Source organism: Phoenix dactylifera, chromosome 5 (genome assembly GCF_009389715.1).
Source record: "Phoenix dactylifera cultivar Barhee BC4 chromosome 5, palm_55x_up_171113_PBpolish2nd_filt_p, whole genome shotgun sequence".
In the NCBI taxonomy this organism is placed as follows: Eukaryota; Viridiplantae; Streptophyta; class Magnoliopsida; order Arecales; family Arecaceae; genus Phoenix; species Phoenix dactylifera.
Window position 1 is genome coordinate 16,700,133 of NC_052396.1, and position 27,507 is coordinate 16,727,639.

Genomic DNA, 27,507 nt, shown 5'->3' on the forward strand with positions numbered 1-27,507 from the left:
TGTTGCTGCCCAAGAAAGCTGCTCAAAGATTACATAAGAATATCTACCTGGATAAATGTCTGAAGAGTGTCGGCTTAGAGACCCCCGGCGAGCCGTAAAGAGCCCCTCTAAGCATCTTTAGAGACCAGCTAGAGATTACTGCATGTCAGAGGGGGAAATAGGAAGTCAAATGACATCCATAAAGAGCGCCTCTAAAGATGCTTTTTTTTTTTCTTTTTTTTTTTAAAATTCTTTTCGGAGGGAAGATGTTAGGCACAAGGAGTCTAAAAAACCCCCTCCAAAGCTTCAAAGCAGGGAAAAAAAACCTTTATGGCATTCCTATGACCTCCATGGGTGGGAGCAATACTGCCACAAGGCTAACCTATATAAGAAATATTTACATGTACGGTTGCAGTGAGCAGCACCTTTAGGTTTTACCTATTGATTCTATGAATTTTAATTTTTCTACAATGTCAACGAAAGTGTTAAAGAAGCTATCAAGTTATTCTGGCAGACTCTCTGAATGCAATTGAACTACAAACGTCGATGAACATCACCCTTTACAGAGAAGGACAAACATGGATCTATTTGCTCCAGCGATCTTACTCTCTTTTCCTTTGTGCGATATACAAGTGCAAAATAAACTTTAATGTCGCCGTGGACTTGCAGGTATGGTGTTTGCTTAGAATGAAACAGCACCAAATATCACAAACTTGTTTCTAATATTCTAGTAGAGAACTTCTAGGAGAACTTGTCTCTCTCTCTTCCTTTGATTTTTCTAGCTTCTAGTAGAACTTTTTTCTGCTTCAACTACGTAGACCCTGAGTGAAGGTGTCCTGTTGACGTGATCCACAGAAGCAGGCTGGTTACTGTTTTTCTTGTGCCGCAGCCACCTCCTTGCAGCGTAGCCTCTAATCCATGGAGTCACATCTTCATTTACCTTGATCATGATGAAGAACAAGAGACGGTAGATGACAACCATGCTGAAAAGAACCAGCAAGTCCCACCATTTTGATCGGTTCACATTGATCTGGAAAACATTCTCAAGTATGAATTCTCCAGGAATCTTTGGGAGGTTAGGTGTCTGGTTATCAAACACGAGACCTCTCAGGTCATTTTGGTATTGGCCCTGTTTAATGGAGTCACAATCAGGATTACATTAGTAGAAGGTTGGATAGATGCTTTTGTTCTATGTGCAATGGTATTGATGGATTCTCTCATGACCTGCATTGCCCAGTAATGGAAGCTGACGTAAGACATAGGGTATCGCCAGAAAGGTTTTGGAATGTCATTTGGGAGTCTAAAAAACCCAGAAACCAGCATGAATATTCCCTGTTCCATGGTGCCAGTGTAAGACAATTTTCTACCAAGTCATACTGATTAATCTCAGAATGTGAAGTAAAAACAGCACTTCAATTCCTAGGGGCAAATGTAGATGCATGACTATTTTGCAGATGTACAGATTGAAAACTTTTTCTTTTCTTTTCTTTTTCTGACATAAAAGATGGGAACCCATTATCCATCCATAGAAAAACATTCCTTTCAAAAAAGTTTGGTGATATTTTGGAAAAAGACGAGTTGTTATACTGAAATTGTATATGAAATTTCTTGGAAAATAATTGGAAGAAAATCACGAACGAAGTCAAAGAAATTCACTATTGTTCTCCATCACAACCTTTTTTGTTTTTTCTTTTCAAGTGAAAAAAAATAGTTGGGATATTTTACATATAACTTTTAAACATATATTTGTTAGACCTTATTTACAAATGTTTCACTCTGAATTGAGATAATAAGAAACATTGCAGGTATTCCAATAGAACCCCACTGTTCAAATCCCATTCGACTTCCTTTGAAACTGCTGATTCTTTGTTCAGTTTCAGAAGCTCAAATTTAGAGAAAAGTATGGAAACTCTGAAGTTGCTTTTAAAATTTTGAGATTAATATACATAGTTCAGCTAATTAAGATGTAAACTTGTTCAAAGTTACTAGCAAAGTTCAGCTAATTAAGGATGTACACTCATTCAAAGTTACTAGCAAACCAAATGTATTGGCTCTATAGACCTGTTGACAAGCCTCAACTTGCCACAATGCTTATGTCTGAAAGTGATGACTTTCATGCTAAATTGTTGAACATTGTAGGCCTGGTTAGACTCTTTAGTGAGGGAATGTATTGGATCTAGTGGTTATGATCATCTCGGACATGACAAAAAGTAGCAGAAATAAATTCAATGCTTAGATATAAGATCGCTAGGCATTGTGATAAAATGTATGTACTAAGTTTGGTATACGATGAGAACAAAAGGATTGGATGATTTGTCTCTGATCATGATAAAAGAGACTAGACCTAAGGTAAGTGTAGGAAGGTTAACCATGGCATATCGGTTATACAATGTTCAGATGTTATTTTAATGACCTGGAGGTACAAACTTGATATGGGTGTAGATGTGATCGCACTTTTAGTTTTGTTACTAATTATTAGAGTGGAGTTTGTGCATGGATCTATCATAGTATTGGAGTGAGCTAAGAAAGATTGTTCATAGTATTATAAAGGAATGTTCTTCAAGGTTAAATCTGTAAGTGGATTATATTTAGAATTGAAAGTTTTGGATACTACAAATAGGTCTATTTTCTATTGATGTATTTGATTTTATTTTGAGGCCATAGAGTATGCATATTAATAGGAGAATTCTAGTTATTTAAATTTTCATGTTTGGATTGGGCTATTAGATTTTTTTTATAATTATTGAAGATTATTGGATATGTTAACTTAAACTTAAGTCTAGATTTATGATCTGACCAGGTATCTTTGTTGTTGAGTGGAGATTTTGATTTTGAGATGCTTATATGAGTTATCATATATAGCTTTGAAGATGGATATTAAGAATCTTGGTGAAGAAAGATTTGGAGGTTAATAGTGATAATTTTACTCAGTGATATTGGCTCAAAGACTTTTAACCCATTGAATTTAGAGTAAATGCTTTTGGAAAGAAGAACAATTTAGATTATCCAATCAAATTGCTAAGGAAATCTAGAGTTAATCCACTTTAAATTAAACCTATATATTTTGGATTTTAAAAAAGTTGTGGAGATCATGGAGTGACCTTAAACTTGACTAATGGCTTGAGGGTTGGTTGTGGTATGTACACTCTACATCATTGAGGGCAAGAAGATCTAGAGGTTCTGCTCTAGTTCTACTTGAACTTATAAAATTTGGATTTTCTTAGTTCCAATGCAAAGTGATATTTTGGTCAGAAATTATTTAGCGATTTTAGAGTATTTGCTTGGTTAGATTAGAGTACGCAGCAAAAGAGTAGTGTTGTTTCATGGGTTTTTCTATTGTTGACAACTCTTGAGAGAATTTTTGGGTATATCAAATTTAGCGTTAATAGATTGATGGTTCTATGGTTAAGCTTGGACCTGAAATATTTTAACATTGATCTCCTACTCCTAGCTATGGCATTGTTAATCTATCTATTTGAAAGGGGTTGAGGTTTTCCTAGGATATAGGTTGATTATTAAATCATGGACGGATTTAAGAGAATAAAGAAGGTTGTAAATTATGATGAGCATCTAATTCTCAAGCCTTCATCTATTTTGTTAAGAGTAGAATTGGCCAATTTTGATTTCTATGTGAAAATTTATCTAGAACAATTAATTTCATGGGCAAAGAATTATGGCAGTTTAATCCAAGGTTGGGATGTTAGTCTTCTTTTAGAAGTGATAAGAGAATTCAATAAGTATTGTGAATTCAATCAGTATTCAAAATCTTATAAGCATGCACTCAGAGAGGGAGACTATTTGGGAGCTCGAGGATGGCATGATGGTTGAGGATTTTTAAAGTCTGGAACTTGAGTAAGTTAATTTCAAGGACGAAATCATTTTATGGGGAGGGAGGAGAATGTAAGACCCGACTCTTTAAGCCAATTAGGCATGGTCCATTTGATCGACCTAATTGAATTTGGCCCAAAACACAAAAAAAAGAAGCTGGCACGTTCCGCACACGTGCCTGTAGAGGAAGAGGACTCCTGATGGGAGCCTTCTTCCTTCCAATCTTGCCAGATGGAATTCGACTCCGAGTCGGATTCTGATCGTGGCCGCCTCTATTTAGAGGCTTTCTGAGTTCTCTCTCTCACCCCCACCAAAGTTGCAGCCATGATCGGAGATTATCGCTGGCAATTTTCTCATGTTCCTCTCCGAACACCGATCACCTTCTCATCATTGCCGCGGCCAATTCTCGCCGGAAAATCACGTAAGGGCCCGCCCTCCCTCGAGCTACCCTCTCTCTCTCTTTCTCTAGATTCTTTGGAGCTCGATGATCGGCTAGTGGTCGCCGGATTTTGGCTGAGAAGGGAAGCCCCATTTTTCCATGTATTCAGATACCAGAGCCTTCTTTTCTTTCTCTGATCTTTATTCGCCACCGACGCTCGTCGTCGAGGCCTTCCCCCAGTTCCTTATAGCAGCAGGAGTCCATGGCCGAACTTATGGCCGTTGGGATGTTCTGTTCCTTAGTTTAAAGGGGTCGAAAATTCCTATTTTGAGTGAAACTAGTGTTGCCGGCCATTAGTTGCCGTCGGTCGCCAGTCACCGTTAGCCAACCGTGGGTCCCTTGACCCCAAGCACCACTACAACTATTGTTCTTTTCCTTAAATCTGGTCAGCGAATCACCGGATTGATCATGGACAAGCCTCTCTGTTTTGTTTTCTTTTTCTCCGGCTGGCCATCGCCAGGCATGGCTCGTCGTCGGCACCTCATGGGTCGTCGATCGCTAAAGGTCGCCGGCCACAAGCAAATGCTGCTATCGAGCACTCTTTCATTTAGAAAGGAGAAGAGAGGGCCTCATAGTTCCCTTCTTGTTTTTTCTCCTCTCTCTAGTTTCTCTTTTCCTATTGGTACTTTCTCTCTCTAGCTTGATCCAAAAAAAAATTTGGTTAAAAGGACTCAGAGGGGAGTCCTAGATTGCTACGTGATGGTAGACCCTTAATTAAATTAGTAGAGGATTATGGGTTGTCGGATACCTTGAATAATTTTTGATATTGATTTGGTTCTGTAGGAGAACTGGACAAGAGGACGTTGAGCAGGGTTTTGCGCACCTCGGCTCGTAAATCGCGGTGTGGGCAGGTGATCAGTCTATCTAGATTGTTAACAAAGAGGTAAGAATACACTAACCTGCATGAAATATATATTTTTGTACCTATATTTGTATGATATGCTAATGATCCAGATCAGTAAAAAGCAAGAATAGTTTTATGATAGTTTTGGTATTAAATCATATTTTGATCATCTATGCTTGTGATTGATAGTATGATGATGCACATATGAGCATAACTTACACTTACATAATTGGACTAATAAATGTGGTGCTCTGGACTAACATGTCAGAAATAAAAAAAAAATTGATGTGTGGCTATAAACTTGATTAAATGAACAAAAATTTTGAGCTTATCTCGTTATTATTGATTTTTCTGTTACAGGTTGGTATTGTGATATTATCGATTGTCCTATCACAGACTAGAAATATGATACTATCGATTGCCCCATCATAGGTCGGAAATGTGATACTGTCGATTGCTTTGTCACAGGTCAAAAATGTGATACTATCGATTGCCTCGTCACAGGCCGAAAATTTAATACTATCGATTGCCTCTCACAGGCCGAAAATGTAATACTATCGATTGTCTCTCACAGGTTAAAAATGTGATACTATCGATTTTTCCGTCATAGGCCGAAAATGTGATACCATCGATTGTCCCATCATAAGAGGCTAAAAATGTGATACTATTGATTGCCCCGTCACAGGCTGAAAATATGATACTATTAGTTGCTCTGTCACAGACTGGAAATATGATCAGGATTTGGCCCAAAGTCAAAAAGATAATTGATCTGAATTAAGTTAAAAATGAACGAAATGAAAAGCATTGAGAATACTAATGAAAATTTATGAGATATTATATGATATATCACTCTTGAGTGGCTAGATTTCTATCGATATTTGATGTACATATTTAAATTGATTATTCAAGTATTAGTGATAGCCGGTTTGTGATTTTATGATGTGCTTAATGATTTCTTGCAGTTTTCAAACTTATATTATTATTATGTTGGTGTGGATGTATGGAGATTTTTACTTGGCTATAAAGCTCACAACCCCTTCGTCTTTCTCTTTTTCAAAGATGCAGGTTGCATAGTGTTTGGCTATGGTTGAGATCACAAGTGGAGGGGATGATTAAATAGAGCATTACTGATACTGGTTAGATAATCAAATTTTATAATTGGACCAACTTTGTCGTTTGGTATGAATTGAGATCATTATTGTTCAATGATATTGAGGTTGTAATATATTTTTAGGCCTTACAAATTCTCTAGGGCTCTATCTTAGAGACTATGCGGCCGTGTCACATAGCCGACCCGGGTGCTAGATCCGGGGCGTGACAATTATTGTTTTTCTTGCATGTGCTTCTTGATCATAAAATATTCGATCGTGGATTTCGTGATTCCAGATGGATTCAGCTACTAGCTAAGATTTCATATTATATTCTATCGTAGTTTCTCACTTCAGGAAACTATGTTGTTGCCCGCATTCATGAAGTCTGTTATTCATTTTTTTTAAAAAATCAATTTGTACTACATTTTGACACCTTGAGAGGCGCCATGAAGAAATTGATTTTATTCTCTGACTTAAAAGTTTTACACCATGATATACCTTTCTGATTTGCAGAATTCTTTAATTGCTTCTAGAATTCTCAAAATGCTAAAGCTATGGAGTTTAATGAATGAGAAACAAGGGTTTTAGTTTTTGGAGTCAATCATCCTATTCATAAAGGAAATGAGAACAAGCAGACACCAAATTAAGATGCGTGTATAGATAGTGCTTACCTGAATCCCAGCTCCTATGATGATTCCCATGAGAAAATTGGGAACTACACTGGCTATGGCCATCATCAAACTCTCAACGACGGTAACACAAGCATAGAGGCACAAGATGAAGAACAGGTAATGCATGAAACCTGGGTGAAGGCGAACCATAAAATAGCATATGGTTCCAGAGGCAAAGGTTATCAAGATTAGAAATGGCAATGCAGAGAGTGTATTGCCGATGACAAATGCTGACACGCCATAGTGTCCATTGAGCCGCTCTCTCTGAAAAACCTGCATGAAGAGACGATCCAAATGATTCATTCGAGTTTAAACTGATATTAATACATAAATTAACCAACACCATAGGAACTGAACAGACCTTCATATCTTCCACGAATGATGGGAATCCTCCAATAGACATAAATGTGACAAAGCCGAAGACAAAAGAAGCACAAGCACCCCTAGACTGTATTAGAATAATTAGAAGGACTTAGAACAATGTAGTTGTCCAATGGCAACACACATTCTTTTCCAGCCATCTCAACATAAAACAGAAGTTGTACATCCACTCATTAATTATGTTGCACCAGAAAATGTATACTCTTTGAATTGGTGAGAATTTTTCAAGTCCCAGTGTGTTTCAAAATGTACCACATAAACTAGGGTTTGAATTGGTTTTACTCTGCAGATGTAATATATATATATATATATATATATATATATATATATATATATATATATTCAGCAGGGATCCAGGTGACACGTAATGTTTACTATTGGCATTTTTGAACTCCATCTCAGGTTTTCATAACTGGAAATATTTCTAGTTATTATAAAGAGGTCATAATGCATGGAAATGAGTCGGCGGAAGTTAAGTACATGAATCTAATAATTGCGAAAGCATGGATGGAATACCAGAATGGAGCCGTATCCAGTTCCGACATTTAAGTAAATGGTTCCGATGCAAATGGTCACAACAAGGTAAATCACAAGCCTCAACCAGTAATAACCAAAATCCCTCGACATGTTTGTGAATGAGCGCCTGGTTAAAGTGAGAGCCTGCAACAAAAAGCTAGCCTGACTGCCTCCTGAATCCAACACTGCTCCTCTCTGCATTAAATCATACCATTATTTAGTCCTGTCTACTGGATTCATTTAGCCGTAAGATTGAACAGGCTAAAGAGAGTGCATAATATGATAGCTTACAACTTGGGAGATTTCTTCCACTTTCTCTCGTGCCGAGTAGTAATATTGGGAATGACTATAAAAGTCAGTCAGTCTCCGGATGGCTTCCATTGTAGTCATTTTCTCTAGTGGATCATCACTTCTCTCAAACTGAGGAGCAAACAAATAAAGATCATCAGACTTTCACTCTCGAATACCGAAATAAAGATAATATGCTGTAGTATATGTTTAAAGGGAGAAACGTTCTCGTACCCTTCTTTTCATCGATCCCTTCAGAGTAGCTTTCACCTTATCAAAGTCTGAGTTTATGCACCTTAGGAAATGATCTGATGGGTTTCTTAGGGATGGGCAAGGGAATCCAGCTTGAGCAAAGAACTACATGAAAGCACAAGGAAAGAACTGCTGATCAAACCTTAAGACAATTAGAGTTTTCTTTTTCTTTTTTAAGTCTTGGAACACTTACCGCATATGCCTCTGAAACCTGCCCAAAGTAAACAGTTTTGCCCCCCGAGAGCAAGTACAAGCGATCGAATAACTCGAAAACCTCACTGCTTGGTTGGTGAACTGAAGCTATAACAGTCCTTCCATCTCTTGATAGACCATGCAGAGTTTGCGTCACAAAGAAGGCTGAAGCACTGCACAATAAATCACTCAAAACTGACCATAAAACCATGATAAAATTTCTATTTATATCAGGGAGGTTTGCGAATTCAATTTGAATTCACACACGCTAAAACATATAAAAAACAATGTCCTGCATCATGCCACTCTCAATTTGAGAGAAAAACCAAAAGGCCATTACATGGATCGGATGAAATCCTTTAGGATCCCTGTATAAATAGGCTAAAGACAATGGAAGGCCTATGTTATCATTAAATTTGTCAAAAGAAAAAAAAAGAAGCAATCAAGCAGTTGATTCTATTGCAGGAACAAGAGTGAAAAAAAGAAACAGGAAAAAGCAAAAGATTTTTTGTGAGGGCCCTTTCCATTTCTTTCTGAAAGAACAAACAGAAGCAACAAATGGCAATTCAGAAGCATACAATTCAGACTGTACCTATCAAGACCACTCGTGGGCTCATCGAGGAAGAGCAATCTGGGTCTCATAAGGATCTCAAGAGCAATGCTGACCCTCCTCTTCTCCCCACCACTTATCCCCCGCAGATGCCAGTTGCCGATCACAGCATCCGCACAATCTTGGAGGCCCATTTCAACTATGGTGCCCTCCACCAAAGCTCTTTTCTCCTCCTGCGGCATCGTATTGGGAAGCCGGAGGCAAGCAGAGTATGATATCGTCTCCCTCACTGTTAGAGTACCAATCAAGTTGTCATCCTGGGTAACATATGCCTGAAATGGGAGAAAGAACACCATAAGATAAAATGATGAATATTAACCGAATCCTCCCATACAGTCTCACGAACATAATGAAAATAAGAAAAGAACACAGCTAGAATTGGCTGAACAAGATAAAAGCAATTTAACTCTCCAAAAGTATCTCTATTGTTCCACCACCAACCAAACTAGAAGTAGTGCTTAAAAAAGATCAGCTGGAAAAAAAAAAAAAACAAAAAGCACACTAGACCTGCAAATAGAGACAAGAAAGAAGCCAAAGACTCTTGTAGATTTGGCCAAATCTTATCAGAAACACACACACACACACACACAGAGAGAGAAAAAAAAAGAAAGAAAAATCGTATGTTAAGATTAAAGAAGACAATGAATCAGTCCCAATAATTCAGGAGAAAGAAACCTCCTAAAACCGGCAGCTGAAGAACAGAGTTGGTAGAAGAAGCTGGAGTAAATAGACTCACCGCAGTCCCGAAAGACATCTTCATCTTCCTTCCATTAAGGAGAATAGTTCCAGAGAGGAAAGCATTGGTGGCAAGGCGGCTGGAGAGCGCGTCGAGGAGCGTCGACTTCCCCGACCCCGACGGGCCCATCAAGGCTGTAATAGTCCCCGGCTCGGCGTACCCGGTGAGGCCCTCCAAGATCTTCTGTGTCTCTCCGTTGCCGAGCGTCACCGTCACCGTCAAGTCCTTCCAGGCGAGCCTGGCCGACACGTCGCCGATGAATTCTGTATCAATCTTCTCCTTCCACAGGGTCTCGCTTAGCGGACTCAGCCCCCCCACCACAATTCCATTCCCCGCCGGCTTGTTCGACTCTATCTCCATTATCACCTGCCCTGCTGAGCTCCTTACCTCCCCCCCTTCCTTCATGTTGTTACTGAAAAAGTCGAAAAAAAGGGACGATTTGATACAAAATGTAGCAAGAAATGGTTTCCTTCCTCTATCTATCTATCTATCTATATGTATGTATAGCTAGAGGTTGTATGCTTATGCTTGGAAGTAAGGGAGGCTGGAGATGTAAAGAATGAGACACAAATCAACAAGTGGGAGATATGAAGAGGAAGATATGCCCATATAGTTAAATGAACAGGGGAAGGTGTAGTCGGACAGAGTTGGGGGAGGTATGAGAAACGTATGGGGATGGAGAGAAAGAGATGGATGGGTGGGTTCTTACTGTTTGACCAGAGTGGGAACTGAGAAGGCGTGCAGGAAAAGCCTCTGTGGGTTGGCTTTTGGCGTGACTCCTTGAAGCGAAGAAGATCCCAGCCTTCCTTCTTCCCTCCCTCAACAATACCATGAGAGGTGTAACAAGCAGCATCCGAGGTCCGAGACTAATAAAATCTGTGGGGGAAGATGACGGCCTAAACACTGTTGCCATTAGAGTGCTATCATTATCTATCTCTTGGATTCTGATGGATAGATTCATTCATAAATGCGGGCTGGTCGAGGTTGGTCGTGGAATTAATGCAACGGCAGCCTTCCTCCTGTCTCCGTATCCTAAATGCCGTAATTTCGAGCAAGAAGCAATTTGCAACTGAAAAGAAACCCGTGGTTACACTGACATTGACTATTGATGTAGGTGGTTACATTGATGCGTAACAGGGGAAATGAGCTTTAAGGCGTTGATCGGATCTAATTTTCTTTCCGGTAGGCATTGATAGGACTCTCTGTTGGTTGAGGTTAGTTACCCTCCTTCGAGCCAATCATGTGGGCTCTTCTTCACATTTATTGTTAGAACTTTAATGAAGTCCTCGAATAAGATATAGAATTTTCAAAGCCTTTGTTGCATGAACGGAGATCAAGATGATATTTGGCGCATATTTGGTTGGAGAAATTCAACTCCGAAACAAAAATAAAAATAAGTGGCTCTCATATTTGGTTGAAAGAAATTTTGTTTTTATTTTAATTTTAAAGAAAATGTACATAATGCCTCAATCCTTAAAAATTCAATTTCTACTCTTTTTTAATATTTAGATATGACCATGTTGATTTCCATTCTAATTCATTATGATTTTGATTTTGATTCTAATCGTGAGCCAAACGCGCATTTGGATGCTTTTGAAAGTTGGAACTCGTCTCCTTGTAAATAACGCAGGCGACACAGCTTGGCAGGAGTTTTGTGAGGTGGAGCCATGAGGCACAATCTCATGAATCATAAATAAACTCTTTTTTATCAACACCCACTCTTTTTTAATAAACAGAAATAAAAGAAGTACATCACACAAAGTCCTAGAAAATATGCAAGGCCTAAAAATTTATTGCAACCTCAATATCATTGGACAATAATAATCTCAATTCATAAAAATTAATAAAACTGGTACAATTACAAAATTTAATCATCCAACCAATATCAGTGATTGTATCTACTCATCCTTTTACCTGTGATACCAACTATAGCTAAGTATCAAGCGACCTGCAACTCTAAAAGAAAAAGAAAAAAAGGTGGTGTGAGCTTTACAGCCTAGTAAGAATCCCCACATATTCACACCAACACAATAATAATATAGGTTTAAAAATGGCATTAAATCCTTGCACACATTATAAAAGCACAAACCGACTATCAATAAAGGTCGAATAAATAATATAAATATGTACATCAAATATCAATAAAAATCCAGCCGCTCAAGAGTAATATATCATACGATATCTCATAAATCTTCAATAATATTTTCAATACTTTTCATTCTATTTCTTTTTAACTTGATCCGGATCCAAGATCAATTATCTTTTTACTTTGGACCAAATTTTGATCATATTTTTCTCCCATGACAAGGCAGTCAAAAGGTGTCACATTTTCTTCCCATGACACGGTAATCCAAAGGTGTCATATTTTCTGCCCATGATGGGGCAGTTGATAGTGTCACATTTCCATCCTATGATGGGGTAATCGATGATAATAAGATCAGCCCAAAGTCTTTGTTCCTTCAATCAAGTCCACATGCACACACTAATTTTTTTATTTTCGGTTTTAGACTAATCACGGTCATATTTTTCGCCTATGACGAGGCAATCAAAAGTATCACGTTTTTCCTCATGACGGGGTAAAAGATAGTATCATATTTCTAGCCTGTGATAAGACAATCGAAATAGCATGGTTAGTCCAGAGCACCATATCCATTAGTCCGATTATGCAAGTATAAGTTATACTAATATATGCATCTATCATACTATCAATCACAAGCATACATGATTAGAAAATGGTTTAATACAGAAACCATTATAAAAAAATTCTTGCATCTTGCTTATCTTAACCAGTAGCATATTATACATACGTGTCCAAAATATCTATAATCATGCAGGCGAGTGTACAAGAATTCTTATCTCTTTGCTGACAATTCAAACATATTAATCACCTATCGATACTACAATCTACGCACCGAGGTGTGTATAATTTTGCTCGACATCCTCTTTTTTTGAAGATTGTTCTCCTACAAAATCAAATCAATATCAAAAATCATCTGAGGTATCCAACAACCCAGGACTACCCACTAGTCTCTTTTAACTAAGAATTTCTTCAAATCAACTAGAGAAAGAAAACATCAAGATAGAGAGAGAGAAGTCAACTCAAAAATCTGAAACCCCTCGTACGATCGCATAACACCGACTTGAAACCCTTCCTACGGCTGCATCATGTTGACCTGAGACCAATATCGACTTGAATCTCCAAGTCACACAACACTAGCCAGGAGCCGTCTAAGAGAGCCTGATTTCACAAAGTACCTGGACCCGCCATTGGTCTACTGAAACATGCGAGAGAGAAAGAGTGATAAACAGAAAGAGAGAGAGAGCAAGAGAGAGAAGAATTAGAGAGAGGAGAGAGAAAATAAGATAAGAAAAAGAAGAGAGCTATGAGGCCCTCTATCCTTCCCTCTCTCTTCTTCTTGAAATAGAGGAAAGCCCTCGACAACGCTCGTAGTCGGCAGCCCCAGTGGTCAACGATCCGCGGTGGTGTGCCACACCCAACGACGACCGTCAAAATGGAAGACAAGAAGTATCAAAACAGGAAAGACTTTACTCGTGATGGCAATTCGCCGGCTAGATTCAAGAGAGAGAATGGTGGCTATAGTGGTGCCTGGGGTCAAGAGACCTACAGTCGGTGACGACTGGCACCAACAACACTAATTTTATCAAAGAAATAGAGGTTCTGACTTTTTAAACTGAGGAAATCAAGCATCCCCATGGCCGGAGGTCTAGCTATAGTCTCCGGCCACTGCAAGGGATCGGAGGAAGATCCCAACGATGAGTACCGGCGGTGGAAACAACTGAAATCGAGAAAAACATGGGTTCGGCTGGTCAAAACAGGGAAAACATAGCTTTCCCTTTCTTGGCCAAAATTCGGCGATCACCGATCGATGTTGGATCTCCTAACAACCCTGGAAGAAAGAGGGAGACCTCAAGGGGGCCGAGTCCTTACCTGGTTTTTCGGTGATGTTTGGTTGCGGCGATGGTGCGATGGAGACCAAGCATTCGGAGAGGAAACTGAAGAGAACGTCGACGGCGAGCTCGGATCATGGCCAGAACTCTAGTGGGGGGAAGAGAGGATAGGGAGGAGCTTGTAAATAGGCTCGGCCATGACCGGAATCTGACCTGGAGTTAGATTCCATCTGGTGAGATCGAGAGGAAGAGGACTCCCAATCAAGCACGTGCCGATTTCTTTTTTTTATGTTTTGGGCCAAATTCAACTGGGCTGGTCAAATGGATCAAGCCCAATTTGCTTAAAGGGCCGGGCGTCACAGGATCACAGGGATCCCACCAAACACTATATATATAGAACACTATATATATATATAGAACAAATTATATATATAGAACACTATATATATATATATATGGAACTACATGTATAGCACATCTTATATTAGTGAAAAAAATTGCAGAACCGTATGAACACATGCTAGCATAATATAACAACTAAAACTACAGAACAAGCTAAAACCAATATTATGTTCATAAGCATCTGTTAGTGCTTAGACACTATCGGTGTCTATTATTATTGTACATAATCAATCTTCCTCTAAAAATTATACATAGTGCTTACCCATATTATATGATGGTGCATGTGCCATGTCTTATTTCTAGATGGTGAAAATGATGGTCCGAAGTGCAAAAATCTAAATCTAACATGTTGAAATAATATTACATAATTTCATAAAAGAAATGAACCTTTCCAACCTCACACAAATGAACCTCGAATCTGTCGAGGGAGCAGCCAGAGGAGACCAAGCCACCTCTTTCAATTATTATTGACTGTGATATCAGTTTAAATCCTACAAAGAAAGTTTTGAGTACAGATTGTCTGCATGCATCGTCTAGATTATCTCTAACAACAAATGGAACAGTTATTGGTAAGATGATGCTACTGCCTCAACAAGAGGGACACAAATTAAAATTTTGAGGTTGATGGGCCATGCTGGGCCAGTCTCCAATTTTGCCTGGAGTGTGCATATATCCTTCCCCAAGGCTGGCCCAAGCATATGTTTCCTGTTATGTCGGACTAGTTTTTTTTTTTTTTTGTGGATATATCGGCACCTCACATTAGACATTAAACGTAGATGAGTGCAGCCAAGAAAATGTTGGACTAGGTTCAAATTGGACTCAGCTCACTATTTACCCAAGTTATGCTTGCGGACAGTGTCAAGACTCATTTGAGCATCAAGTTTTCGTCCCAAGTAGGGCCCATGGGCCTAAAATTGGGCTCTTTTCTTTCTTTCCTGTTTCTCCCTTTGTTCTTGCACTTGACAGTGCATTTCCCTGGGCTTAGAGGCAACTAGTTTCCGGGAATGGGGCTGGAAGTGGGTTGGGCTGCCCACCTTCTTGAGCCTGGTCCGAAGCCCGAACAACAGGCTCGACCCAAGTAAGTCTAAGTAGGACTCAAACAAATCTCGATCCGTCGTGACACGTAACGAGAATCAAGAGGACAGAGAACCTCTCGGTACGTCCCTCGGTGCTTCTTAGAGAAGTAGGACTTCTCTAAACCCAGCCAGCGCCTGGGTTGTATCTTTTGTGCTAAAGAAGGATGCACCCTCCTTCGCTCGAATTCACCGCTGGATCACCCACTGCACAAATCGCAAAGCATCCCCGAACCCACGTTCATCCGCTTGCGGGAATCTCGAAGCGTACAGTTGGTGATCGAACGGAGGCCGGCCGCAGCAGAGCTGCGGGGCATAGCGGCGCCCTCGCCTGGCGCCATTCCCGGACCTAGCAGCAGACGGGCGGGCGATCCCGATTCTGAGTCTTTTGACTTGTTTAGGAAGGAGGGCTTTTTCAAATCTCAAACTTATGAAGCATCAGATGAAGCGAGGGCTTTTGCCTCGTAGCCATACCTAGACGAATTGGATTCGTGAGAAGGACGGTTGTTTTTTTTTTTTTTTGGATGAGAAGGAAGGTTGGGGCCACCGGATTTTTATTAAGGAGTGTAGAGAAGAAGAATGTTCATGAAGTTATCAGGCCTCATGAGGAGCTAGGATGCGAACAGAGAGTTACACGATCCCTTCGAAACCCAACCAGATTAAATGAAACAACGACAACCCTCAAGAAGAATGCAAACAGTCTTGTCTTCCATGTCAGTTCGACCAAAGTTAAGATTCTTCCATCTTGAATGAAAGAAGGAAGGCGAATCCTTCCTTCGCGCGAGTGATAAACCACGTCGCCATTCTCCACGGCCACTCCGTCGTTAGAGAACTCGTCAGAGATACCAGAATCCTAGAAGCCCAACAATCTAACAACTAAGGGCTTCTCTCTTCAGTTCAAGAAAAGAAATGCCGGACAGTATGAGATATGGCGTGGCATCGAAATTATCAGGGTGCTGAGGCATGTAATTGCAAGCAGCAGAGATGAAATAGCTAACGGCGGTGGCGTGATGTTATATGCACGACGAGATGGTGCCGGAAGAGGAACTTATCCCTAGGATGCGTGAGATCATGGAGATGAGTTGGATGGTGGCCGGAGTTGGTAGTGGCGGCGGAGAAGCCGGGATTACATATATTATATAGGCCTGTTGTTCTTCCCTCTGGTGGATGTGGGTTTTGTATGTACATGCGGGAAGGTCGTGACTGAGAAGATGAGCAGACTTACGTCGACAGGGAATAGCATCGCCGTTTGAGAGCCTTGAGGATGATGGTGCTGCCGGCGGCCATGACGTACGACGAGCTCGGGAAGGATCATGAGAGGATCGGCCGGCTAGAGTGCCCCACACATCGATGTGATGGATCCCAGCGACAATGGAGAGGGAGGTGGCGAAGCAGAGCCGGCGGCAAAGGAGTCGGGGCGGTGGAAGCGGGAAGTTCGTAAACGACGCAGGTGACCGTAGGTCCCCCATTAACGATGGTCTACACCGTTTCGTCAGAAAAACAAAAAAAAAAGTGAAAATTAATTTTCCACCCTCCAAAAGACTCCACTATAATAATAAATCCCTGTTGACTAATTTTATGAGACAAAAATATCCCTCCTTCATAAGTACCCGATTCCTTCTTTCTAAACCAAAACTCACTTCTTCTTCTTCTTCTTCCCTCATTATACCTTCCTATCTCCTGCCGCGGCCGACGATCGCTCCCCCATCCACTGCATCAGCGCCTTCCAGTCCGCCGCCACACTCTTAATCTTCCTCCTCTTCCTTGTCGCCACCCTCCTCCTCCCGCACTCTCTCACTCCTAACCTCCTCTTCCTCCTCGCTTTCCTCGTCTTTGCCCTCCTCTCCGCAGCTTCCGCCCACTCGGCCGCTGCCTACCAGACCTCCGACCTCCACGCCAAGTGCGACTCTGTCTCTACTACCGTCTCCGCCACCGCCTCTATTGTCCTCGCTCTTCACTCGCGCTTCTTCCCCACCGTCGCCGCCCGCGAGAGGATCCAGAGGAGAAAGGGTCTCGGCCGCGCTCCACCAGCCACGTCGTTGAGCCACCGCCGGCCAGGAGCGGCCCAATATATTTGGGGGCTTAAGACTGTTTTGTCTTTGTGGCCTTTTCTGCAACGAGCCAATCTAAGGTAAACTCATAAGGGGACCTCTTTTCTTTTCATTTTGTCTTTGAAGTCTTTTTTGTGGTGGACCTTTTTGGGGCCGAAGCCTTAAGCGATCACCTCAGTCATCTAAGGGTTGGGCTGGCCTTGTCGCCGGCCTTGACAATATTCTAGCGGTGTCGGTTTTATGAAAGAAGAAGAAAGAAGAGAGGAGAAGAAAGAAGAAGAAACTTCGGAAAGAAAAGGAAAAAAAAAAAACGTAGTCTCAGCAATATTGAGTCATTCAGCATAAGGATCAGAAAACGCTAACACGTATGAGATGGATAAGTACTGTTTAAAGAAAACATGCTGTCGTCTTCACCGTAACGTTCGTCTCGCGGTCTCTCTCTCGCGCGCGCGCGGCTTCCAGCCGGTAATAGGCAATGGTAGTTCCATCCTTCACCCGTGGACTGCGTCACCCTGGCCCCGGGTGCAAGCTGTCCATAAGTATTTGTGAGTTGGGACAGGACAGATGCTGAAAGCCAAGCAGAGGTACGAAGGTGGTGGTTTTCCATTAAAGTGCAATTTATGAGGAACAAAAAGGTTGAGTACTCCAGCATATCTGTGTCATCATTTGTGGAGATATGCTTTTTATTGTAGAAGTATCCCCAAATTTAAAGTGAGTAGACGGGATGTATAACACTATGAGTTTCCCCACAGTTTTATCAGCCTATCATTACTGTTGCCGGGCTGTCCCGAGCTACAGCACAATCCCAATCGAGCATGAGCGGAAAAGCAAACTGTGTTCCTTACAAGATATTGTCCGCTGTAGGGATCATAGACCTCTGGGCACTTGGGCATGCGAGAGGAGCCATCCCGCACGGTTTTGTCTCACAAAAGGACTCTCATAGAGGAGGTACCGATTGAGAACAGTGCGCCTGTAGCCTAGCGGCAGAGCGTCCATCTACTGGTATTGTCCGCTTTGGACGATCGTAGACCCTGCAGAGTTCGCATAGCGATATGCCTCGTACAGGAAGCCACCCCGTCATGATTTTGTCCTTCTGGAGAAGGGCCCTCGTGAGGAAAGGCTTTGAGCCCCCCATTATAAGGTACAGACTTTTCCGCTACTCGGTCGATGTGGGACTAAATTCGGGAACCTACACAATAGCCTCCCTATCGGGAAGGTCTTGTGCCGGTCGGGGCCCCTACCTGCGCGCCATTTGTTGCCGGGCTGACCCGAGCAATAGCACAGTCCCAACCGAGCGCGAGTGGGAAAGCGAGCTGTGCCCCCCACGAGGTATTGTCCGCTCTGGGGATCGTAGACGTCTGGGCACTTAGGCATGCGAGAGGAGCCACCCTACACGGTTTTGTCCCACAAAAGGGCCCTCGTAGAGGAGGTACCGACTAAGAACACTGCACCTGTAGCCCAGCAGCAGAGCGTCCGTCTACTAGTATTGTCCGCTTTGAGGAATCGTAGACCCTGCAGAGTTCGCTTAGCGATATGCCTCGTACAGGGAGCCACCCCCTCACGGTTTTGTCCCTTCGAAGAGGGACCCTCGTGAAGAAAGGCTTTGAGTCCCCTATTATAAGGCGTAGACCTTTCTGCTACTCGGTCAATGTGGGACTAAATTCGAAAACCCCTACAACAGTTATCATCATGAAGAATTCTAGCTCCTACCATCGTCTCGGTCGGCAACTTACTGGATTCACAGGTTTAGCTTTCTTTGGTCATGTCACGACCCCCGCCCCGTTCCCGGCGGGCCGCCGCGACGGTCCTAGGGTGCGGGTAGGCATAAGGCCACCAGCCACCACGTAGAACCCTACTATCTATCAATCATCAATAAATTCTGAAAAATTTTGGCATGATGCATGCACAAAATGATCACCTTTCCTATGGTGACCTGTCAGGATTATCTCATTACATACAACAACACTACCTGTCAGAGCAGCAATCACATAACCTGTCATATAATGAACCTGGACAATATATATCAATACATCATCATAGGCATATAACTCATCTGTATAAAAATCTGGTTTCCATTCCATCCATGGTCAAACCCATATCTACAACAAGATCTATGACTGTAACTATACACTATATACAACAAAAGGTTTATAATACACTAAAAGGGTATAAAGCTCTATCTACATTATACTATACTATGGAGCGGCACCAGCTAGCAGGCAACCACTAATCCTGCTCCTCTCTATACAATACTTGCCCTGCAATCAAAAACACCAAACTGGGGAGTGAGTATATAAATACTCAGTGAGTGGAGTAGAGAGTACTATGCACATGAGACAAGATATAGTCATGGCTCGAGGTGAAATCTCAAGAGCATATGAGCAGTCGTCAAGAATAGGTTACACATAACTCAACATAAGAAATAAGGAGTAAATCATCACAATCCCAATCAACTCATCTGGAGCATATATAGAATAATCAAATAAGTATGTATGATAACATGAATATGCTCAACAGGTCGTAGTACTGAATCATATAAATCATGTGTCAATAGGTTGAATCATCAACAAGACAGCTATTGGGAGGTGGGTTTTACACCCCAGGCGAACCAGCAATAACTCCCTACTGTCATATGCATATGCAGGATAAGACACCATACCAATAATATTAATGCTAGATAGCTATCGGGAGGTGGGTTTTACGCCCCAGGCGAACCAGCAACAACTTTTCACTATCACATGCATATGCAGAATAAGACACCATACTGATAATATAAATGCAGGCCAGTATCCAGAACAGAAATCCATCTCACATCTATATACTAAACGGCACCTCGCGGGAATTCTACATCCGCGGAAAGCCATACTGCACCTCGCGGGGTCTTACTATGCCCGGCGGCAAGCAGAATATAAGTCGTAGGACTGGCCGATCCTACGCCTAGGGCCGTGTCCCCCCTAGGAAGGGACTGGGCTCCGCCCACCCAGAAGGCTACTATGTGCACAAAGGCCGATATTCCGCCCCATCGACTATAGATGTCCTGCAGATACTGCCAAGCCATGCATAAATGCCATAATACACCCTCCCAATACTCTATTAAAAAGGAGTATAATCAAGACTACCACTCACTCGATCATGACCCAATCATAAACTAACATCAAGGTTAGGAGTGAGGGTCAAGGAAGTGCAATACAACTCAATATACCACTAAAAAGGCTCTACAAATCTTTGAAATAGAGGAAATAAAATCAATTTACAAAAGAAATCATTTCACAATTCGGAATCAATTTGATTACTCATCAACCCCTCGTAATTCCTCTCAATACTCCCTCAAATGCATGTACAGAATAATCAAGCATGGAGAATCAAGATTATAGAGGAATATACTATAACAATTAATCAATAAGCTCAGTGGAATCAAGTCACACTTGGCAACATTTATGAAAATGAATAAGAAATGCGCTCATGGTGCAAAGTACAAACTCCCACTCACCTGTCAATCTGGCACGGCCTCGATACACCTCCAAAAATCTACAGTAGGCAGTGGAAAACTTCTTCTTCTTATTTTCTAACTTCTTGCCCAACTGTGACATGCATTTATAATACATTTAGTCTTGTATCAAGGATCATAATCTACGTGCCAATTATAACATAGGGAACTTTAATTGATTCAACTCTCCCGTTCCCTAAATCTTTTCTTTTCTTCTTCTTCTTCTCTTTTTCTTTCTCTCTATGTCGTCTGAGAACCCTTCCCCTCTCCTCTCTGTTTCACTCCCGTGAGCCAACTCAAACCCTCCAATTAAATCACATCAAGATACTCTTCACCCTTTTTTTAATATTATTAAATTTTCATTTTGCCCCTAACACTTCAACATATCTACTGTTATGCCATTAACTTTTGATTCCTTTCCAATTTTATCCTTACCACTTCAACGTATCTACAACTATACCATTATCTTTTGATTCCTCCAAATTTTACCCCTTATATCAACTTTAAAGGACTATTCTATCCCTTTTTATATAAAAAAAATTTTGGGGTTATTACATCCTCCCCTCCTTATATAAAATTCGTCCTCAAATTTAAAAGAGTAAATTACCTGATTACTCAAAGAGGTGAGTGTATCTTCTCTTCATATTCTGCTCGTTGTGGTATTGGAAATCAAATGAATTGGGAGTGTTTTACCTTCTATCTCTACCACACAGGTAGGATACACATACTTCGCTTTTATACTATCCCCTACAGATGTACTAATAGCTAAGGAAATATACATTAATATCTTATCTTTAGCTAATTTTTTAGCAAAATAAGGGGACACAAATGAATGGGTAGCTCTAGAATCAAATAACACTCTAGTTTTAATCTTATCAATAAGGAGCATACCTGCCACAGCTACATTTAATGCCTGTGCCTCTTGTGGATTTACCGTGAACACCCTTCCTTGCCCTCTGCCTACTGGAGCTGATGGCTGAGATGGTCCAGCACTCTGCTGTGACGCTGGTGTCTGACCTCTACCTCTGCCTACAGGCCCTCTACTACTAGGCCTGTCCATCTGCACAGAAGGGTAGGATGCCAAAGGCACAAACTGCTAGGTGGCACCCTGCGGGCATTCTCTGGCAAAATGACCCGGCTGTCCACATCTGTAGCACACTCCCTGACCCATTTTGCATCTGCCAGGGTGCTGCTTCCCACATATGCCACATACTGGCCATGATTGGAACCTAGATCAGTTCTGGCCATAGTGACTGGAGGACGAGGTACTGATGGTAGAAAAGTATCTTGTGATTGACCTCTTTCCCTCCATTTCCTCTTACGTGGGGCAGGTGGAGCTGAGCGTACAGACTGCTCCGTCGGGCCCTTCGGGAGATCTGCTCCCTCAGATCTACCTCGGCTGCTTTGTCCTTTCCCCTTACTCATTTTCCTCTGTTCTCTTTCAGCCCTTTCCTCTTTGTTTCTGATCTCCCACTGTTTTACTTTATCAATCAGCCTAGACAAGGTGGGGACCTCTACTGCCAGTACTGCATTATAAAGCGGGGAAATCAGACCCCGCCTGAATCTTTCTATCCTGGCAGCTTCAGTGGGGATGATGTAAGGAGCATACTTCCCCAATCTAATGAACTCACGAGCGTACTCAGTTACGCTCATTCCGGGCATCTGCTTCAGCCTCTCAAACTGAAGAGCCCGATTCTGCCTCTCAGCCGGAGACAAAAACTCATCCATCACTGCTTGCCTGAACTCTTCCCAGGTTGGAGGATTCCTACTGTACAATCTGTCCTCCACGTGCCTCTGGTACCAGCCCCAGGCATCTTCTTTCATTGTGAGCCCTACAAGTTCTATTGCCCTTACATCAGAACAGGGCAGTCTCCGTATCATCTTTTCAGTCTCCTCCAGGAATTTCTGAGGATCTTCACCTTCTTCCCCCTTAAACTTTGGGGTTCTGAGCCTCAGAAATTCCTGTACAGTAATCCCCTCATCATCTAGAGCCCACCTGGCTAAACTTCTTGGCACAGCTACAGGAGGTGGGATAGATATTACTGACGGGGCAGGAGATTTCTTCCGAGCAATCTGCTCCCTCAGAGCCTGATTCTCCGTCAGTAACTGTTCCATCAATGCATCTCTACTTCCTACCTCTCCTTGATCATCAACCCTCCGTCTATCAGCAGGAGGAGGTTTTTCTCTTTGGGGCTCGACATGTGCAGAACCCGCATCCAATGCTATATCTGGCTCCATCCTCCTTCCAGGACGAGCAAGTCCTCTTCTTGGAGGTATTTTTATATGTTTCTAAAAGAGTCAAAAAGAAAGGGCGGTTGTTACACACTGAGGTATAATATATTTTACTAAATTGTAAATGACTCATAAATTAATATACAGAAAAATCTTATGCTCCATAGTATAATCCTATACTTAATTCTGACTCACTCTATTGCTCTAACAGGACTCTTCTTTAACCTTTGCTCTGATACCAAGCTTTGTCACGCCCCCCGCCCCGTTCCCGGCGGGCCGCCGCGACGGTCCTAGGGTGCGGGTAGGCATAAGGCCACCAGCCACTACGTAGAACTCTACTACCTATCAATCATCAATAAATTCTGAAAAATTTTGGCATGATGCATGCACAAAATGATCACCTTTCCTATGGTGACCTGTCAGGATTATCTCATTACATACAACAATACTACCTGTCAGAGCAGCAATCACATAACCTGTCACATAATAAACCTGGACAATATATATCAATACATCATCACAGCCATATAACTCATCTGTATAAAAATCTGGTTCCCATTCCATCCATGGTCAAACCCATATCCACAACAGGATCTATGACTGTAACTATATACTATATACAACAGAAGGTTTATAATACACTAAAAGGGTATAAACCTCTATCTACATTATACTATACTATGGAGCGGCACAGCTAGCAGGCAACCACTAATCCTGCTCCTTTCTATACAATACCTGCCCTGCAATCAAAAACACCAAACTGGGGAGTGAGTATATAAATACTCAGTGAGCGGAGTAGAGAGTACTATGCACATGAGACAAGATATTGTCATGGCTCGAGGTGAAATCTCAAGAGCATATGAGCAGTCGTCAAGAATAGGTTACACATAACTCAACATAAGAAATAAGGAGTAAATCATCACAATCCCAATCAACTCATCTGGAGCATATATAGAATAATCAAATAAGTATGTATGATAACATGAATATGCTCAACATGTCGTAGTACTGAATCATATAAATCATGTGTCAATAGGCTGAATCATCAACAAGACAGCTATTGGGAGGTGGGTTTTACGCCCCAGACGAACCAACAACAACTCCCTACTGTCACATGCATATGCAGGATAAGACACCATACCAATAATATAAATGCTAGATAGCTATCGGGAGGTGGGTTTTTTGCCCCAGGCGAACCAGCAACAACTTTTCACTATCACATGCATATGCAGAATAAGACACCACACTGATAATATAAATGCAGGCCAGTATCCAGAACAGAAATCCATCTCACATCTATATACTAAACGGCACCTTGCGGGAATTCTACATCCGCGGAAAGCCATACTGCACCTCGCGGAGTCTTACTATGCCCGGCGGCAAGCAGAATATAAGTCGTAGGACCGGCCGATCCTACGCCTAGGGCCGTGTCCCCCATAGGAAGGGACTGGGCTCCGCCCACCCAGAAGGCTACTATGTGCACAAAGGCCGATATTCAGCCCCATCGACTATAGATGTCCTGCAGATACTGCCAAGCCATGCATAAATGCCATAATACACCCTCCCAATACTCTATTAAAAAGGAGTATAATCAAGACTACCACTCACTCGATCATGACCCAATCATAAACTAACATCAGGGTTATGAGTGAGGGTCAAGGAAGTGCAATACAACTCAATATACCACTAAAAAGGCTCTACAAATCTTTGAAATAGAGAAAATGAAATCAATTTACAAAAGAAATCATTTCACAATTCGGAATCAATTTGATTACTCATCAACCCCTCGTAATTCCTCTCAATGCTCCCTCAAATGCATGTACAGAATAATCAAGCATGGAGAATCAAGATTATAGAGGAATCTACTATAACAATTAATCAATAAGCTCAGTGGAATCAAGTCACACTTGGCAACATTTATGAAAATGAATAAGGAATGCGCTCATGGTGCAAAGTACAAACTCCCACTGACCTGTCAATCTGGCACGGCCTCGATACACCTCCAAAAATCTACAGTAGGCAGTGGAAAACTTCTTCTTCTTGTTTCCTAGCTTCTTGCCCAACTGTGACATGCATTTATAATACATTTAGTCTTGTATCAAGGATCATAATCTACGTGCCAATTATAACATAGAGAACTTTAATTGATTCAACTCCCCCGTTCCCTAAATCTTTTCTTTTCTTCTTCTTCTTCTCTTTTTCTTTCTCTCTATGTCGTCTGAGAACCCTCCCCCTCTCCTCTCTGTTTCACTCCCGTGAGCCAGCTCAAACCCTCCAATTAAATCACATCAAGATACCATTCACCCTTTTTTTAATATTATTAAATTCCCATTTTGCCCCTAACACTTCAACATATCTACTGTTATGCCATTAACTTTTGATTCCTTTCCAATTTTACCATTACCACTTCAACGTATCTACAACTATGTCATTATCTTTTGATTCCTCCCAATTTTACCCCTTATATCAATTTTAAAGGACTATTCTATCCCTTTTTATATCAAAAAAATTTTGGGGTTATTACTGTTGCTAGAAATTGGACCCGGGGGCCGCCGCGAAACCAGGGGAGGAGGAGCTCCGCTGCCGGGAGGGCGGACGGCGGTGCGCCGGCCGACTGCGTCCTCCGTAGGGATGAGAGAGCGGAGAAGAGTGCGTCCTGTCCTGTCCTGCAAAAAAGCCGGTGGCCGGGCTCTCCGGCGCCGGCCCTCCGATGCTTAAGTCAGAGGGGGCTAATATGTGGAGAGAGTCAGGAAGAGATATGTGGAGAGGATGAAGAGAATATTTGGATGAGATAAAGAGGATATTTTTCTCAATTGTGTCTGTGCCGTTTTTTCTCCCCTCCGGTCCGAGTCCGGGGTCCCCCTCCTCTTTCCTCCCAGGTTCCCTTTTATAGAAGGGCATTATGTTACCTGGGAGGTGACAGGGGAATTTGTCTTCTTTTGTGATAATTGGGCACGATTTGGCCCATTAATGGCGTAGTGAAGAATAAGGCCGAATCATACCGGAGTCAGGGAGTTGTCACGGTTGATCGGACCCGTTGGGGTGGTTGAACCGCCGGCCGTGGTGGGCCTGGGGTTCGTAGATGGCAGGCGCATTGATTGCTGAGTGAACCGGCTGTCAGGGAGAGCCATACGCTTTAATGGTTCAGTGATCCGGAGATCATCTTGAGCCGTGTTCATTTAATGACTGAGTGCATCGGAGGCCTGAGGGGGTCTCAGGCATTAATGATAGGTCGTGCCGAATACCTGCGGAGATCTCGTGCCTTGACGACTTAGGGATGGTGGCGGATTGTAGTGGGGTCATGTATCTAGTTGTCAGATCCTTTGGAGGGTTAGGCGGAGATTGGATATTTGGCTAAGGCATGGGCTCGGCGGGGTTGCCTTTCTGGTCGACGCTCTCTGGTCTCGGCCTTCTGGTCTCGGCTTTCTGGTCTCGGCCTTCTGGTCTCGGCTTTCTGGTCTCGGCTTTCTGGTCTCGGCTCTCTGGTCTCGGCCTTCTGGTCTCGGCTTTCTGGTCTCGGCTCTCTGGTCTCGGCTCTCTGGTCTCGGCTTTCTGGTCTCGGCCTTCTGGTCTCGGCTCTCTGGTCTCGGCTCTCTGGTCTCGGCCTTCTGGTCTTGGCCTTCTGGTCTCGGCCGATGAGCTCGAGAGCGGAAGAGCCCGATCACTTGGATGAGCTCAAGAGCGGAAGAGCCCGAGCACTTGGATGAGCTCGAGAGCGGAAGAGCCCAATCACTTGGATGAGCTCGAGAGCGGAAGAGCCCAATCACTTGGATGAGCTCGAGCTTGCTGACGGATTTGGGTGCTATAATTGCATTTGTGGGGTGGTCCATTTTTCCACCAACCCTACCCCCCGACTTTCGAGTTCGAGCTGCTTTTTGGCTCGGACGAAGGAAGTAGTCCAGTTGTCAATCGTCCTGTAATATAGCCAAATATGTATAGAGATGTACGTGCCAAGTAGGGTGTACCTCTCATGCGGTTGGAGTTAAAGCGCTCCAGGTTGACTCAGCGGCCTTCTTTGGCCTTGTCTGTTGGCGATCAAGCCGAAATCGAGGCGAGCTCGATGTTTGATGGAGATCGGGCCGAGCTCGATGGTCGATGGAGATCGGGCCGAGCTCGATGGTCGATGGAGAACGAGCCGAGCTCGTTGGTCGATGGAGAACGAGCCGAGCTCGTTGGTCGATGGAGAACGAGCCGAGCTCGTTGGTAATTAACAACCAAGAATGAAAATAATTGAGATTATGTAAAGGCATTAATTGAATGAGTACCTGGTACTGTGAGCATTCTTACACCGAGGCGACTGAAGACGCTCTGCTCGGGGTCCGTTCTTCGAGGACGTCGGCAGAGAAATCCAAGAATAGGTAAAATAATGTAAAGACATTAAATAAATGGGTACCTTGTACCGTGAGCGTTCTCGCGCCGAGGCGACTGAAGACGCTCCTCTGCTCGGACTCCGTTCTTTGAGGACGTCGGCAGAGATTCAGTGATGGAGAACGAGCCGAGCTCGTTGGCTGAAGCCGATGGAGAAC

General features: G+C 42.5%; 1 protein-coding gene across 2 annotated transcripts; it reads right to left on the reverse strand.

Moving 5' to 3' along the window:
* Window positions 1-464: 464 nt before the first annotated feature.
* On the reverse strand, window positions 465-10,709 carry LOC103696749 (ABC transporter G family member 11-like). Of its 2 annotated transcripts, XM_039126885.1 has the most exons (11): window positions 10,537-10,709; window positions 9,828-10,239; window positions 9,074-9,363; window positions 8,483-8,654; window positions 8,272-8,394; window positions 8,041-8,169; window positions 7,750-7,944; window positions 7,214-7,300; window positions 6,853-7,125; window positions 1,204-1,311; window positions 465-1,108 (listed from the first exon to the last, which is right to left on the reverse strand). In XM_039126885.1, exons 2-11 carry the CDS (start codon window positions 10,230-10,232, stop codon window positions 758-760), a joined length of 2,133 nt encoding a protein of 710 aa, XP_038982813.1. In that variant the 5' UTR covers window positions 10,233-10,239; window positions 10,537-10,709; the 3' UTR covers window positions 465-757. The 2 variants fall into 2 exon arrangements, with proteins under 2 accessions (XP_038982813.1, XP_026658224.1); XM_026802423.2 differs by having other exon boundaries at window positions 9,828-10,709.
* Window positions 10,710-27,507: the final 16,798 nt, after the last annotated feature.

Coding starts and splice junctions, on each gene's coding strand:
- LOC103696749 (XM_039126885.1), bottom strand. CDS start 10,232: ATGAAGGAAGGGGGGGAGGTAAGGAGCTCAGCAGGGCAGGTGATAATG. Junction 7,126..7,213: donor CATTCGTGGAAGATATGAAG/GTCTGTTCAGTT, acceptor CTCTTCATGCAG/GTTTTTCAGAGAGAGCGGCT. Junction 1,312..6,852: donor TCATAGGAGCTGGGATTCAG/GTAAGCACTATC, acceptor ACCATGGAACAG/GGAATATTCATGCTGGTTTC.